General features: G+C 45.3%; 1 protein-coding gene across 1 annotated transcript in view; it reads right to left on the bottom strand.

Moving 5' to 3' along the window:
- CDH4 (cadherin 4, type 1, R-cadherin (retinal)) overlaps nucleotides 1–15,295 on the bottom strand; it is a 269,633-nt gene that overhangs the window by 76,953 nt on the left and 177,385 nt on the right. Inside the window, exon 5 of the mRNA XM_014957134.1 lies at nucleotides 9,059–9,203. Coding sequence (XP_014812620.1) covers nucleotides 9,059–9,203 — 145 coding nt within the window. The remainder of the gene's footprint in view (nucleotides 1–9,058; nucleotides 9,204–15,295) is intronic.

Below are 15,295 nucleotides of genomic sequence, written 5' to 3' on the forward strand. Positions count from 1 at the left end.
GGGACGGAGCTACAGCGGAGGTTACAAGCAGGACAAGAGGGACTTGACTCTTTCAGTGTGTGAGAGAAGCATTAGCTCAATTATTCTCCTCTGAAGAACCTGCTCTCAAGCCCAGTGACAACATTAAATGAATGCATAAAGTGCTGAAACTCGGGAATTTGCCCCAGTCTGCGCCGTGCATCCCTTAACGAATCCCCAGTCCAGACGGCGTGGGGTGTAACTGTGTTAAACCACACACCTGGGCTACTAACTCGGGTAGATAACCTGTCGAAAGAAAACCATCCCTCATCAAATAAGGCACATGGTGTGTTAAATAAAACACCTAACCTAGTACATCATGTCAATACTAAATCAAATTTGTTGCATGTTGAACAGCTCTTCCGAGCAGCAGATTGAATTATCATGCACAGCTAGTGATGACAAGATTACTGTGCATTAGCTTTCATTAACTAACGTGCCAAGTTCATACATCACCTGAGTTAAAATTGATGTACGGCATGATGAAGACGATCTATCAATGAAAGGCAAGACCCCAAGAATCTGCAACTTCACCAAGCGTTCCCTTTGATTTCCCAGGGACGGCAATCTCCTCGATGTTATTTTGTCAAATGAGGTATTTTTCTTTCAATCTAACAATGAACACGACACATGAGAGAGATGCTTGAAAGCACCCCTTATGGAAAATATTCCCATTAGATTAATTAAGCTTTCTACAGGATGGGCAAAATAATGCCTTACAGAATCTGGGGAGGATGGAAGCAAAAAGAGATAATTTTTACCTGTATGTTCAGTTTTGTTTATCAATGTTAAAATTAATCGTATCTGCTTGTAAAAGACTGCAAAACATTTTGTTAGGTTCACTATATCTCATTCAATCTATACGTGTTAAGTAAAAAAAGAAGCAAAACAAGAAAGATAGCTGCCCTGGGTATGTATAAGCAGATAAGCAGACAGTCGTAAACAAATGTCCCCCCTCAAATCACTCTGGAATCTGAGAATCAGCTCAATTCTTTCTCGCTCCGACGTCCCAAAGCACGCCAAGGGCTGCTCATTCCCATCACGTTGGCTGCAATCTCTGCTCTTCCATCCAGGCAGCTTCATTTCTCCGTAAAGACTGAGCCCTCACAGTTTTCAGGCATACAAAGAATATCTTAGCACAGTTGTGCTCCCAAAGTCTTTGCTACAATTGCTTTATAATTACCATTTTTCTAAGCTGGTTTGATATCCATTAGTTAGACTTAATGCATGTTAAAAGAAAGAGCTAATGGGCACTTATCAGGAATCCAAATAATAAAAAAAAAAAGATAAAAAAAAACCCCTTTCACTTTGCCCTTTCTACCACATATCACTATAAAAACACACAATCCTCTCTTTCTAGTCATGATATAAACAGAGAAAGCTAAAACTTCAGCCAGTTTTTACTGATAATGCTGATTCTCTATTCAGCTTTATCTTACAGTTTATGTTTTTTAATGGCTGGTAAATGGTTGCAGAATCATTAAAGGTTGGTTAACCTTCTCAGTCTAATTTTGACCTACAAGATACTTAATTTAATCATTCCCCCATAGAAAAGGACTGAATCATTATGTGCAGACATGTAGTGATGGCCACATTACATTAGATCTTCATTAACCCAAGTTAATAATGGCTTTGTACTAATGGAAACCTCCCCTTCCTCCTAATTTTTTTCCCCCCAAATTGGAAAGCTCACTTAGTACATACTCTGCATCCGAAGTTAGATAGAGAGAGGACAGTAATTGTTGATGGGAAGATTAAATACTGAAAAGCAGTGTAAAATTTACAACATCTCCTAAAAATAAGACTTTCCATTCAGAAGCATTTCCTGATACTTGTTTTCTTCCCCAGGGAGGATGTGAATCTCATGTCCCTACTCATTATAGGAAGACTTCACCCTTTAAGTGATTTCATTCACTGCAACAAGGTCTCGGGAAAGCTGGACAAGCAAAGATGTCAAAGCCAAGTTACACGGAGAAGTACGATGGGGTCCCCAGCAAGCCCTCAGAGCACAACCACCCTACGATGGGGTCCCCAGCAAGCCCTCAGAGCACAACCACCCTACGATGGGGTCCCCAGCAAGCCCTCGGAGCACAACCACCCACAGAATTCCTTGGATCCAGCTTCCCCACGTAAGACGGGATCTTTCTCACCAATAGACACGCTGAAGAGCGTTTGTGCTACTTGTCTTTTTAATTGATGGATAAAACCAAGAATACACTTCCATTCCAAAGACGGGGAGGCAGGGGACGGTGGGTTGTGATGCCATAGAGTGATCCCAAGCTGGGGTCACCTGCCCTGCTGGGAACCTGGCACACGCCGAGCGGCACCGAGCACCATGGGGAGAGAGTAGGGGTGTGAGAACAGCACCTGCTGTAGCGTTGGACACTAAAACATCTCTGGGAACAAACCTGTATCCTCGAGTTGAGAACATGAAACGCATTCAATGGGCGATTTGAAGCACTTCCACATCCTCAGCCTTAAGGGTTTCCAATGAAAAACGCAGAGCCGAGTCACCAAAGGTGCTGAGTGGAGTCATCCCCGTAATCAGCAACGTGTGCGAGACATCAAGATGACAGAGTGCCTGAAACTCTACTGCAGATGTAATGAATTGCAAATATACTTAAATTAAACTGCATCCACATGCTCTAGATAGAAAACTAAATAAAAACAGCACTTTCCTTCTGAATTATATTCCTTCAGTCATAACTGATAGTTACTGTCACTCTCTTTCACTATTATTTTTGTAATCACTGGCAAATTTTGACCTTTCAAGCAGCTAACCTAATTCATAAAGGATGCCACTTCCTAATTAGCGGAGACATCAGACTCTCTCAAACAAGGCAAGAGCCAACCTAATGAGAATAAAGACAGCAAGCAGGTCTGGAGAGACAACTGAGCACGTTGAAGAGGCTGCTGTCACTTGGAGCTGAAATAAAACCTTCTCATTGTCAAAAAAGAAATAAGGATCTCAGGAGAAACTGTGCCGGGTGCAGAGCACGCAGGGCCAGAGCCAGGTTTGGACCCCACACACCCCAGAGAAACTACACGGGTAGAATGACAAGCTGGGCAAGAGCGCATTCAGCCCCTGAGCAGAGTTTTGATGGCATAAATCACCGAGCCTCAGCTTGGCCAAGTTCTGCAGATGAATCCTCTGGAGCCCCAGAGACAAATGCAAAAAAAGGAGAAAGAGTGACTTAGGACAAGGAATCCTGGACACCACCCAATGGCACCAAAAAGCACGGCCAGGCTTCACGCTCTACTGAAGGTGTTCCCCACCACCGAAACCACAGAGACCCGGTGGCACAAAACTGAGACTGAACAGCTCTTCCACAAGGCTTGAGTCCAGTCCTTGAATTTTGACAACAGAATATAGTGTAAGATAATATGAAGTAATATAATCTAAATACTATGATACATATAGTACTACGTTATTTGTAACCGCCAGTTAAAAGGAGGCAGAGAGTGGACTGTCGCAGCGTTGTAACTCACTTCCAGAGTGGTCTCAGACCATGATTTCCACTTTTTTTTTCTCTTTTTTATCAACTTGGCCATTTTTTCCGCAGAGAAAAATCATCAGTCTGGGGATTTGCATTTCTTTCTCACCTACAGTCCTATAATTCACTTCCTTGCTCTTGGGACCGGATGCTTCTGAAAAGGAAATTAAGAGCACAGATTTCATAACCACTCACCTCCAGACAGAATGGAAAGCGCCACCACGTGTGTCTGCAGAAAAACAATTTCTTATCTTAAAATTGTGCTCGGCTGAGCAAAAGAACTTAAAAAAGAGTACTGTGTATCCTGAGTCTGTGTGTAATGTGTGAGGGAATAGAGTCGGGTTGGACAAAGCCGTTTTTAATAGTGTCTGAGGTGTGAGAATGGGAGCAGCACCTCCCCGAGCCGCAGAGGACGGCGCTGCCGGGCGGCGCTGAACTGGGACCCTCCTAAATGACCAGTCCTAAAATCAACCCACCACAAGCTGATAAAACAACACTGAACGTTTTAATTCTGAGCAGCACTACGGTGCTTTGGAATGGTTTGTAATGGAAAAAAGGGGTTTCATTCAGTGTGCTATTAACTTTTAAAAAATAAAGCATCTTCTTTTCCGACCTCGGACGCTGCTGCTTTCGTTTCCTCCCCTCCCGCCCCGCAACACCCACCCTGTCCCTTCACGGAAAGATCCACCTGCAGGACACCAGGCATCTCCTCCAGAGCTGTACTGACGGGCTGGAGGAGAGGAAGGAGCCAGAAATGCAGAATCCAAATTCTCCACATGAAAATATATATATGCACACACTCACAAATGCAACTATATGCCTTAAAAGATTAATTTCACAAGCCTTAAATTACAGTTTAATTTGAAAACTAATTCAGCCTCATAATTGGCTTTCTGCTCAAATCACTGAGGCTAAAGATTTAAATTCTTAATATTCAGATGACTTTCAAGTTTCTGGCCCCATCTGTGCATTAGTCCATGGTGTTAATCTCTGAGGGAATCTCTGCTGGCGTAGAAATAAAATAAACAAACTGGGACAGTAGTAGAATAATCGGCTTTTAAAATCCTTGGGTTTTTTTATATACTGCTTATTTTTATGAGATTTCTTTAACTCAATTTGCCACATATAGATTTGGCTCCCAGCTATTTCATTTTTCACGTGGCACGCTATCAACAATTATTGTATCAGAGTTCCATGAAATCAGGAGGAGACAGGGAAATTTTAAATTACAGCATTTCTCATGTAAGAAATACTAATATTCCTTTGTTTTGGAGGACTGTCCATACTCAACACTCTCTCACACCGCTCCCAGGGAGGGCGTCAGGAGAAAATGATCCTGCCCAGCACCAGGAGAAAGAAGGAGCTGGAAAACTCTAATTTAAAAGAAGCCACTTGGACTTTTGCTGTTGCCTTGAAAGGGACCAAGACGTATCCCCAGAGTTAGTGAGGTGGAAAGGATGAACGGGAACGGAAAAGGCCAGTCTGACAGGAACAAATTGTTTTGGAGAGATGTGTTAATTTTTGACAATCTTTCTGTTAAAACAAAATAGATACAACCCAGAGCAAAGCGCTCGAGTCGCTGCGGAGCATTTCACTCTGACCTTTTCAGAACAGAATGCTTGAGTTGAGACATCCACATCCCACCGCGAGGTACGTTTTATGGTGGTTATATCAAACTAAGCTTCCGCAGCGCCCAAAATAATCTTTCTCCATCACATTTTTGTTCTGTGATTAAATTCCCCTTTCTCTCTACATTTTAGCATTTTCATTCTACCTTTTTGAGACTTTTTTTTTTTTTTTGGAAACTGCAGAATTTCTTTTGAAACAGCCCTCCCCAGGGACACCCCACGGATGCTGTAAGCCCAGAGGCGCAGGGGATGGGCTCAGGGTTGGCACTAACTGCTGTTTGTACAATTAGAGGGGGAAGAAACCCACCCCACGGCCCAGCTCCCTCCTGCTGTGGGGCTGGGAGACGTGGGCTTTGGGTGGGCAGTGGAGCTCTGTCCCCATCCCACTTGGAGGGCAGGCTGTGCCGCGCCGGGGGAGCTCCGCTGCCAGAGGCACCCAGGGAATTTGGGCTCCAGCTTGTGGCTGTGTTTTCAGAACGTGGCTGTGTTCTTCACACGGAGGCAAAGTTCAAAGAGGCAGAACATTATTCAATACGAGTAAAACACGGCCTTTTAAGATACACTTTCAAACGGCGGCGCGTTAAATCAAAACAAGTCACGGAAAAGAAAACCCTGCATCACCGTTCCTGTTTGCATTTTTGGCAGGGCCTGTGTTCACACGGGTAAATTGTCCAGCTGCACGACCTTAGGCTAGATGAGACACTAAAAATGCACTGGAATGTTTTCCAGGGAGTCTCAGAAAAGGCAAAAGAAATGCAATTCAGTTGAAGCACCGGTACACATTTGGGGATGTCTAAGGGCCAGGCTGTGACACACGGTCACACGATGGAGAACCTCACAGGAATGAGCTCCCGATTTTGAGAACACTCTGCTACAGAGCAAGACACTATTTCAATTAAGTTATTTTAATCTTCACCAGCAACAACAACCTATTATAATTAATAATACTTGATGATTTCTTTTCTATTCCTGCTTCAAGGTGACTCGCACACCGCACAGAGCTTGCAGTGCCCTGCACCCCAGGACACCCCATGCCCTGTCCCCCCAAAGGGGCTCTGCTCCACTGGTCCCCCAAACCTCTCAGGGCCTTTCCCAGCAGCTCAAGGTCACTGTGCCCTGCTCTGGCTGGGCTCAAACGCCTATTTTTGATGGTCTTGCTCTGCAAAATTTCCATGGGTAGAGCTGGAGCTCCAGATGTCCCTTTTTTCTTTCCTTTTTTTTTTTTTTTTAAAGTCTGGGCAAAATTCCTACTGACTTCAAACAGCCATTGGCTGCTCACACTCGCTGCCCTCAGAGTCAGCATTTATTTGGGATACTCTCATACTCTGCCTATTTTTCTCATAAGAGGTGTGTAAAATTATTAGGAACGCTGCAGATTCTGCGGCAATCGAGTAATACTGCATTTTTAATCACAGCCATTCTAAATGGGCATATGGAAGATGTGAGAAATAACAATCGTGGAGGATATCCAGGGAAGCATTTCCAGTCCTCGGGCATAGCTCAAGAGCAATGAACAGAGGAAAATGAACACTGAACTTCTGTAACATACAAGGAGGTTTTTTAGTTTGCTTGAAGCAAATGTGTACTTTATACATGGATATACATACATATACATGTATATACTTATAGATGCATATATATAAAAAAAAACTTACTGTTGAACCAATACTGAACATAATTCTGCTGTTACCTTAAGAATATGTCAACCATTGCCACAAATAATCACGAATCCTGGCTGCATATTTTTTCTCTTGCAACGGCAGGTGAAGTACCTCCTTAGTTATTATAAGTCTGAAGTGCCTTGGACTACAAAGAAGCTTCCAAATCTCTGCAGGATCCCCACTTAGCTAAATGCACTGTCTAGACCTGTCTCTGCACAAACCAGGGACACAGAACGTGGAGGCCCAGGAGGAGCACGGAGACATCCACGGGAACTCCATCACCTCTCTATCCCTTCCTCAAAGACACAACATCACATTTATTGCCAAGTACATGGAACGAGGGCCTCGGATACCCAAATTCCCAGGAGGTTCTACAAAAGCAAGGAACAGAAATTCAATACTAGTATAAACCTTTAAAAGAATACAGATTAAACAGGAAGAGGGAAAAAAACCCAACCCCAAAACATCAAAGACAACTGTAATTGCTTTTGAATAAAAACAGATTGCTTTCTACCTACCTACTTTAAAGGCAAGCGCTCCAGCCTGGGCTACAGAAAGAATACCAAAAATCACTGGTAGAAGCAGAGACACAAGTATTTTGTAGGCAAAGTTATCCTATTCTGATTTAATAGCTCAAAGGCTTATCTGGATTTCAGACAAAAAGAGGATGCAATTTACTGCTCCTCACACAAATGAGCAGAGCCAGTTAAAGCAGTTGGGAACGCTTTGAATATTGATCTGTCCTAGAGTAAGATGTAAGAAATTTGATTTACTATGGAAATGTTGTATCAATCTTCAAACCTTGATATGCCCCAAAGCGGCCTTCAAATGAAAGCCAGAAAATCCTGCGGGGAGATGTCACTGAAGCCATTGGCTCAGGGACTCCTGGCATCCCCCTCTGCCGAGCAGGACTGGGATGGGCACTATGAAACTGGGATGTTGCTACCCAAAGCCCATCAGGAAGGGAGCTGAACCTATTCTTTCCTCAAAAACAATGTCACGTTCTGTCCCCGCCACGTGTCACTGCAGCCGCCCGCTCCTCACGCTGCTGAGGGACCATCAGCTGTCCCTGTTCTTTCCTCAAAAACAATGTCACGTTCTGTCCCCGCCACGTGTCACCACAGCTCCTCACGCTGCTGAGAGACCATCAATCACGGCTGAGAATCACCTTGTTAAAAATAGTGGCCACCGGAGACTTCCCCATGACACCTCCGGCAGCAGAGCAGCCATGATGAATGTTTGCTGACACAAACCCAAGGCACGAGGTATTTAACCCCTCCGCTGGCAAACAACCGAGGATAACATTTGCCTTGGAAAAATCCCACTCAGATTTCAGGAGACTTACAAAAGTACTGGTGACAGATTTCCCCATATAATTTCTGCTTAAAGACTGAATACACTCCCATTCGTTATGTTCAGCAATAAGCTGATACAACCCTGCCATGAGCTTCCATATTGGAAACCACAGAGTTACACCACAGTAAAATAACAAATCAACAATATAGTTGAAAAGAAGACACTATAGACCCTTATAAGTGTATTTTTAAATGCATATAGACAAGTTAATATAAAAATCATCACTTGTATTCCACATACAGCTTATGCCCTCACTAATTTTTCACCCATGAATTTTCTGAAATTCTACTTCAAGTTCTTCCCCATTTCACCCTCTGCAAGACAGGTCCATGGGGATGGAGAATGAGCCAGCAATTCCAGTAGGAATATTCCCACTTCAATGGGTTTGCATCAGGGCATAAATAAGAAAGTATTTTCTTCACACTTTGGGACAGAGACTTCACTGGAGTCTGACTGGGTGCCAGATATTGAGCTTGCAAATGGCTGGATTAAATATCAAAGAGGCAGCTACTCAGCATTTCAGGCACAGGGTCAGTGGAGGGGCACTGCCGGGCTGCCTTCCCCTGCTCTGCAGTCACAGTAACAGCCCTGTACATGTGTAACCAGCCTATGAGAATGGCAATACAGAGAATTACTCTACAAAACTGCTGCTTTTATAAATTACACCTCTTAGGAAGGGACCACCAGGATCCAGGTTCCCTCCAAGCCAAGTCTGTGTGTTCCCTGTGCCCAGAGGAGGAGATCCTGGTTGGAGTGTGCCCCCCTCCATCACTCTTCAACAAAGAACCAGTAACAGCAAAACCTCTCCCACATTCCCCGTTTCAGGAGGAGGCAAAGCCACCAACGCCAGATTAATGTCTGGACACTAGTGATAACTTTAAGACTTTTTTTCCGACTGTACCTGGTTTAGAGCCTTCATCAACAGATCCGTTATAGACTTGGTTTATGAACTCCGGCCTGTTGTCATTCATATCAATCACATAGATGTAAAGGTCAATAGGATTCTCCACCTTGTTTCCATTCATGTCCACGGCGTGAGCCCGGAGCTGGGAATAAGCACAACGAAAGCACAATATCAGCAATTGGATTTGTGGCAGAATGAGAGACCGTGTTTTGTAAGAATTGACTTTACTTCATAAATACTTTCTCAGAATTGAACCGAGCAGGTATGTAATTCCAGCAGGAAGCAGTGATGTGGTTTCCACCCAGACTCTACACACAGACACTTTCTCAAGGCTTACCATAATATTGAAATAATATTTCACAATGGCAATTGTCAGTGGAAACACTTTAACTCTGCTGTAGTGATGCTATCTCCTTCATTGCTAACAGACTGCTATATTTTAATTTTTATGATGTGATGAACCTTGTCTGAAAAGCAAATTTTGCTTAGCTCCAAACACAGTGAGGAAATGAGTTTGACTTGAGAGGTTTCTTATGGGAACCTGCAGCCTTTCATACCCACAATAACAGGGATTAATAAGTGAAGAGATTTCGGAATAACGTTAGTATTGCTTATTCTTTGTTTAATCACGGTCTCCAGGAAGAGCAACAGCTACTGATGCCACTGCTCTATGCACCAAAAGACATATAAAAAGTCCCTTTCCTTCCAACGACGGGAGCCCCAGTGGCACTAAGAATGAAATATTTTCTCAGCCTTGACTAAAACATCCAGCGATGAAGCCGTACAATAACCAGAGCCACAGTGCCAAGTCCTCCGTTGTACTGGAACTGCAGCTTTATCTTATTAGCAATAACCATCAGTAATAATGCTCGAAAACAAGAGCATCTGTTTTCTGAACAAAAGGGACAGATACAGCATGTCAAAATGAGTAATTAATAAAACAAAGCAATCAACAATAGTCTGGAACAATCAATAATCAGGTGAAAAAAATGGATAGCTTTCTCATTAGAGGGACCATATGGCTACTCGGAGCGGTGTGTGCGCAGAATGTTGCTGTGGAGGAAGGACCAGGCGAGTGGGAAGGGGCTGCAGGGCCCTGCCCACGGTGACCAGCACAGAGACATCCCCTGGGCAGGAGCTCCACAGGTCCCCTTTGTCACCCCTCCTCGTGTCAGCGCCCATGAGCATCCCCAAACTGCCACGACGGCGTGTGACATCCCGCAGGGCTGGCGGGGGACAGGGGATGGCTTCCCAGGAGGTTCTTGCTGCCAGGGCTGGAGAACAGGGGACACCAACCTGTGCCCACAGAGGGATGGAGGGCTCCAGTCCCTCCCCACCGCTCTCTGGGCCATGGGGCTGCTGCTGGGGGTCCAGCTCCTCTGGTGCATGACAAATACATGTGCTAATTGCATTAGTGCTGGTTTCCGCCCTTCGTCCTGGCCGGGCTGTGATTGATGCAACTTTCTCCTTCATGTTGGGTGCTCAGGAGCTTAACAACAGGAACCGTGTGCTATTAGAGTGGGCTGGATTAACATCTAATCAAGCAAAGAGAACAAACTGCCAGGTGAAATGAGCTGGGAGAAAAACATTTTTTCTTTAAAGGAAGTGAAGCAGCACTTTTTCTTTAAAGACTGAAGAAGCTCGGGTTCGTTTCCCGATACAGGATGTACCGTTTGTACTTTGTGACTTGTAACGCTCTTAATATCTGCATTTCTTGCCTGCACACAGACACCGTGAGTCCCACCTGTGGAGCTTTCCTTCATCACGTCAGATGTACCAATTCAATAACTACCAGTCAGAGGTCAGGCCGCCTTTGAAAAAAAAAGTAATTCGGAGCTAAAATTAAAGTTATTATCTTCAAACTGGGCTCTCTCTTGCTGCATTTCCAGCAGCGGAAACGGTTCCATCCAGAGATAAAGCAGAGAGCGAAGCTGGTATCTGCCCCCTCAGATCTGACTCTCCCCCTGCAAATTTTTAATTACATTTGATAGCTTTTGTTTGAAATCTCCAGGAGTAAGGGATTTCTCAGCAATGCAGGTCTCTCTGCTTGTTGCACTCTCCAAGCACACGTCCCCACCTGCGCTTGAGGCAGAAAAGATTCAATAAGCAAACCTGCAGGGATCTCATCCAACCTGTGGCCACCTCCATCCTGAGCCCAGCAGCAGCCCGTGGGCGCTGGGTGGAGGACAGAGGAGACAATTGTCCCTGAGCTATGGGAGGGAGGACACTGCCTGGGCAGGGGGGCACTGGTGCCCTCCCTAAGGGCTGTTGTGCAGCCAGGAGGATGGCACAGCAGAGCCTGTGCTGCAGCTGCTCCTCTTCTGCTCCCCAGTGCCGTGGTTACTGATGTCCTTTCTGCTCACCCCTCTTCTCTCTCCTGCTCCTTTTCTGCCTGACTTCAATGAACTTTTCTTCTTCTTTTCCCCCTTGTGCCTCCTTGCAAGGATTTTCTCTGTTCGTGTTCTCTCAACGATTCCCATGTGCCAACGCCTCCGCATCCTCCCACCGACGCTGCTCCCCTGGGGTCGGTGCCCGCCGCGGCAGAGGGAGAAGAGAGGCCTGAGCCAGAGTGTTCAATCTCAGCTCTTCCTCGTTAGAGACCGTTCCCAGGAGAGAGAGCAAAGGAAGGAGGGACTCCAGGGGGGCAATCTGTCCCACGGGAAACTAGTTGTATCTCCGAGGCCGATCAGACGCTACATTTCCCTTCCCTTCATTCATCTTCTCCCTTGTTCTCCTGCCCGACTCGTTGCGTTAATGAGGCACCCTCAACTTGGACAACACACTTTGTTCTGGAGTCGTTGTTGAGATGCTGAGACAGGGCTGACTTGTGTGAGGAGCAGTTTGAGCTCGTGATGCTCCACATCTCAGGTGCCACCTGCCCCCAGGCGTGGGGTTTGGTGGCAGAGCGTGGGGTGGGATGGAAAGCGGAGGGTGCGAGCGCTGCGCGGCACGGGGACCCTCACTGAGGGGGAGGGCTGTGCTCCATCGGACACACACAGCATTTAGAGTTGGACAAAGCAGCAGGGAAAAGGCTGGTGAGAACAACCTGGGCCACAGGACACACGCAGACGCAGGTCGTGCCTGAGAAGCTGGTGGCTACTGGAGACAGAGTTAAGAAACGTTTATAACATTGTTTTAAATATTTACATTGTCCCCAAGAGGGAGAACGTGACAGTAGAGAAGGAATAAATAACATCAAATGAAATACCTTGCAGAGGATTCTGAAAAATTAATACAGGTAAGGGGCTGATCTCCAGCCGGTGTGTGGCTGTGCTGAACACCCGCCAAGGAGCTGGCTCCATAGTCTTTAGCAAATACTGTTTGAAAGTATGACAATCATTGCTATCCCATTCAGCAGCAGCTACCACAGCCCTCTGAGGTTTCCCCACTGACAGTTTCCAGTGTAAATGCAGCTGTTGGCATACAAATGATTCAGTATCATGATTATTGATTACACTGGAGGCTGGTGGTATCTAAAGGTAGTTAGTCAAAGTCAACACAGTGAATTGTGTTAAATATGAATATTACTTCTGCACTAATACCACTAATACAAATACACATTATCAATCAGTGACAGAGCCTTTAAGCAATAAGCATACAATGTCATGCCTAATTTCTGTGCTCTTAATTGTGATTAAAAGTTCAAATTAGTGTATTGTGACACAAATGGCTGGCATTACTCACTAGAACTTGGTTGAAAACATGGAGCTTTTGTATCCCTTAGTTTCCAGGACGTTTTCTTGTCTCCTTGCACTTCCAATAACTCCTGCTCAGACTATAACCCACCTGGTCTGCTCTAGCCAGTCCCGAGACATTATTTCCTCAGCCTGAAGCTGGAGGCATCCAGCGTCTGGGGCTGCACTAGGACTTGCTTCAGAGTTTCCCCATAATGTGCATTACTTGAGCACCATAAGCAATGACCACTTACTGACGCGCTAATGCTGATGTCTTTTGAAAACAGAGCTTGAAAAACGTTTTGGAAAAGTAGCCTGCCAATTTACTACCCCCTGGACTTGCCAGGCTGAACTGCAGCGGGGGTCCCAGGGGCACAGACACCTCGGCACACACCGAGCTCCCAATGAGCCTCCCGAAAAGTTCAAGAACGATCTTGAAAACAGGGGAAGTTGTGCTGCAGAACTCCCGATCTAATTAGAAAAAAATCTGTTTCACCTTAGGGAAAAAGGTAGGTTTCATCAGACAAATGGCTTGCTAAATGCGGGCAGAGTTAAAACACTAGTATTTTAAAAATGGTAGTCCTGAAGCAATACAGATAATTATGCATAAGAAAATATGTGTTGAAAATGTGGGAGTTAATGAAACAGAACTCTTCATATATAGCCTCACAACTCTTGCAAATTATATTTTTTTTTATAATTAGTTTTTAGATTACCTGGGAATAAAAGCAGCAAGGACAACACTTGACAGCGAGAGAGACGCTGAACAGGCTTCATTCTCTTCAGGACTGCAGAAAACCTGAAGCTGTTCAGATGCACACCTCCACAGCCCGGGCAGCATGCCCACTTTGGACAAGAAGCCCATGTCCTACTGAGTGAAAAAAGCCTCCAGAGCCCAGGGATGGAGCCCTGCAGCTCCAGCGACTCCCTTCAGCCCAGCTGAAGAGCTCAGCCACCAACCTGGGCTGAAGAAAACTCCAGAGCAGACATGGAGCCGATGTGAAGATGGCCAAGCTCTACAGTGCAGACTCAAGCCCACGCCACAGTCACGGCTTTTCCAGTACTTGGAATAAGCCTGGCTCCCATCCTGACTTCCCTTCCAGTTAGAGACTCGGCTACATGAAGTGGCATAAATTCATCCACTTCTCTGCACTTGGAATAAGCCTGGCTCCCAGTCCGACTTCCCTTCCAATTAGAGACTCGCTATATGAAGTGGCATAAATTCATCCACTTCTCTGACACTTGCAACAACCAAGACTCTGACTGTATCTTCTTTTGGGTAGTTGGCCCAGTTTCCTCCAGTTTCTCGTATTGCCTATTCCCACTGTAAGTTTCTGCACTAGTGTTTGGGTCATTGCCTTGTCCACAGTGTATTTATAAATGCTTTGCAAAGGGTTTTTAAATGAACAATTGATGGTTCAATAAATCATCAGTCCATTGCTATTGAGGCTGAAGGATCTAAAGGTTGTTTCCAGCCATGACTTAAAATGTTCTCCATCACCTTCTCCTGTTCTGCTAACAAAGGTTTTCCATCACTCACTGCTCCTGTCTATAAGGTCTCATAACACACTTAGCAGTTATTCACTCTCTATAAACTCCATCTTCCTGTAACCTTCGGAGTGTGAATATTCTCATTTCCATGCAGATGTCACCGGTTCAAGGTTTCTGTAAGGAACAGAAGGGGCTGGAAACCCTGCGGTGCGTATGAGGTGGGGGCACCCAGGCACCTTCACCAGGGCAAGAGTTCAGTTCACTGAGTTTGCTGTAACCGGTAGGTTAAGTTCATTTTGAAGGGGCACATGATTTGTTACTATGGAGGACAAAATCTTTTTCATCTCATATTTTTGACTGAGAGTGTCTGAGCAGACATCACAGTTGCTCCATCGAAAGCGTTAACTTGTGTGTTGTGTTATTGACTACACTGTCAGAATAACCCAGCACAGCTGAAACAATATCAACAAGGCTGAGATGACACACACTCTCTCCCAAACATGCCTTTTTCAAAACCACCTCTCTTCATATTTTCCTAGGCACAACAAACAAAATAATTGTTCTTGTTCACAGAGGATAAAATAATTCTTCTTCAGATCTTCTTTTTACCCAGGGGAAATCTCTTTTTCCACCCAACTAAAGAGGTAATCTATTCTCTTTATCCTTCCACCCCAGTCCAGAAGCTGTGTCAACATGGTTAACTGGGTACCTGACAGAGCTGACAGCACACCCCCTCCGTCGGCGCGGTGGGGAAGGGGGTGTCAGTGAAGTGACCCCCGCACCGTTTCGCTGACGCTCCAGCATCCCGGGGACGGCCGTTACGGCACCGAGAGCTGTGGCTAATGCTGACACAAAGCAATCCCCGAAACCACCCCTCGCAACCACTCCAGGAGAGAACTAAAGCACGGAGGCAGGGAGCAGTTGGAATTTCACAGGGCTCTCACACAAAATGCAACACATTTTTTTTAGCAATTTGTGGGACTGTAGCTGCTGTGCAATTACGCCCCGCGATACAGGGGCCAGGATTTATATCCAAACATAATGGCCAATTACACTCTAAGCATTCTGC

Source organism: Calidris pugnax, unplaced genomic scaffold (genome assembly GCF_001431845.1).
Source record: "Calidris pugnax isolate Ruff unplaced genomic scaffold, ASM143184v1 scaffold50, whole genome shotgun sequence".
NCBI classification, from domain to species: domain Eukaryota; kingdom Metazoa; phylum Chordata; class Aves; order Charadriiformes; family Scolopacidae; genus Calidris; species Calidris pugnax.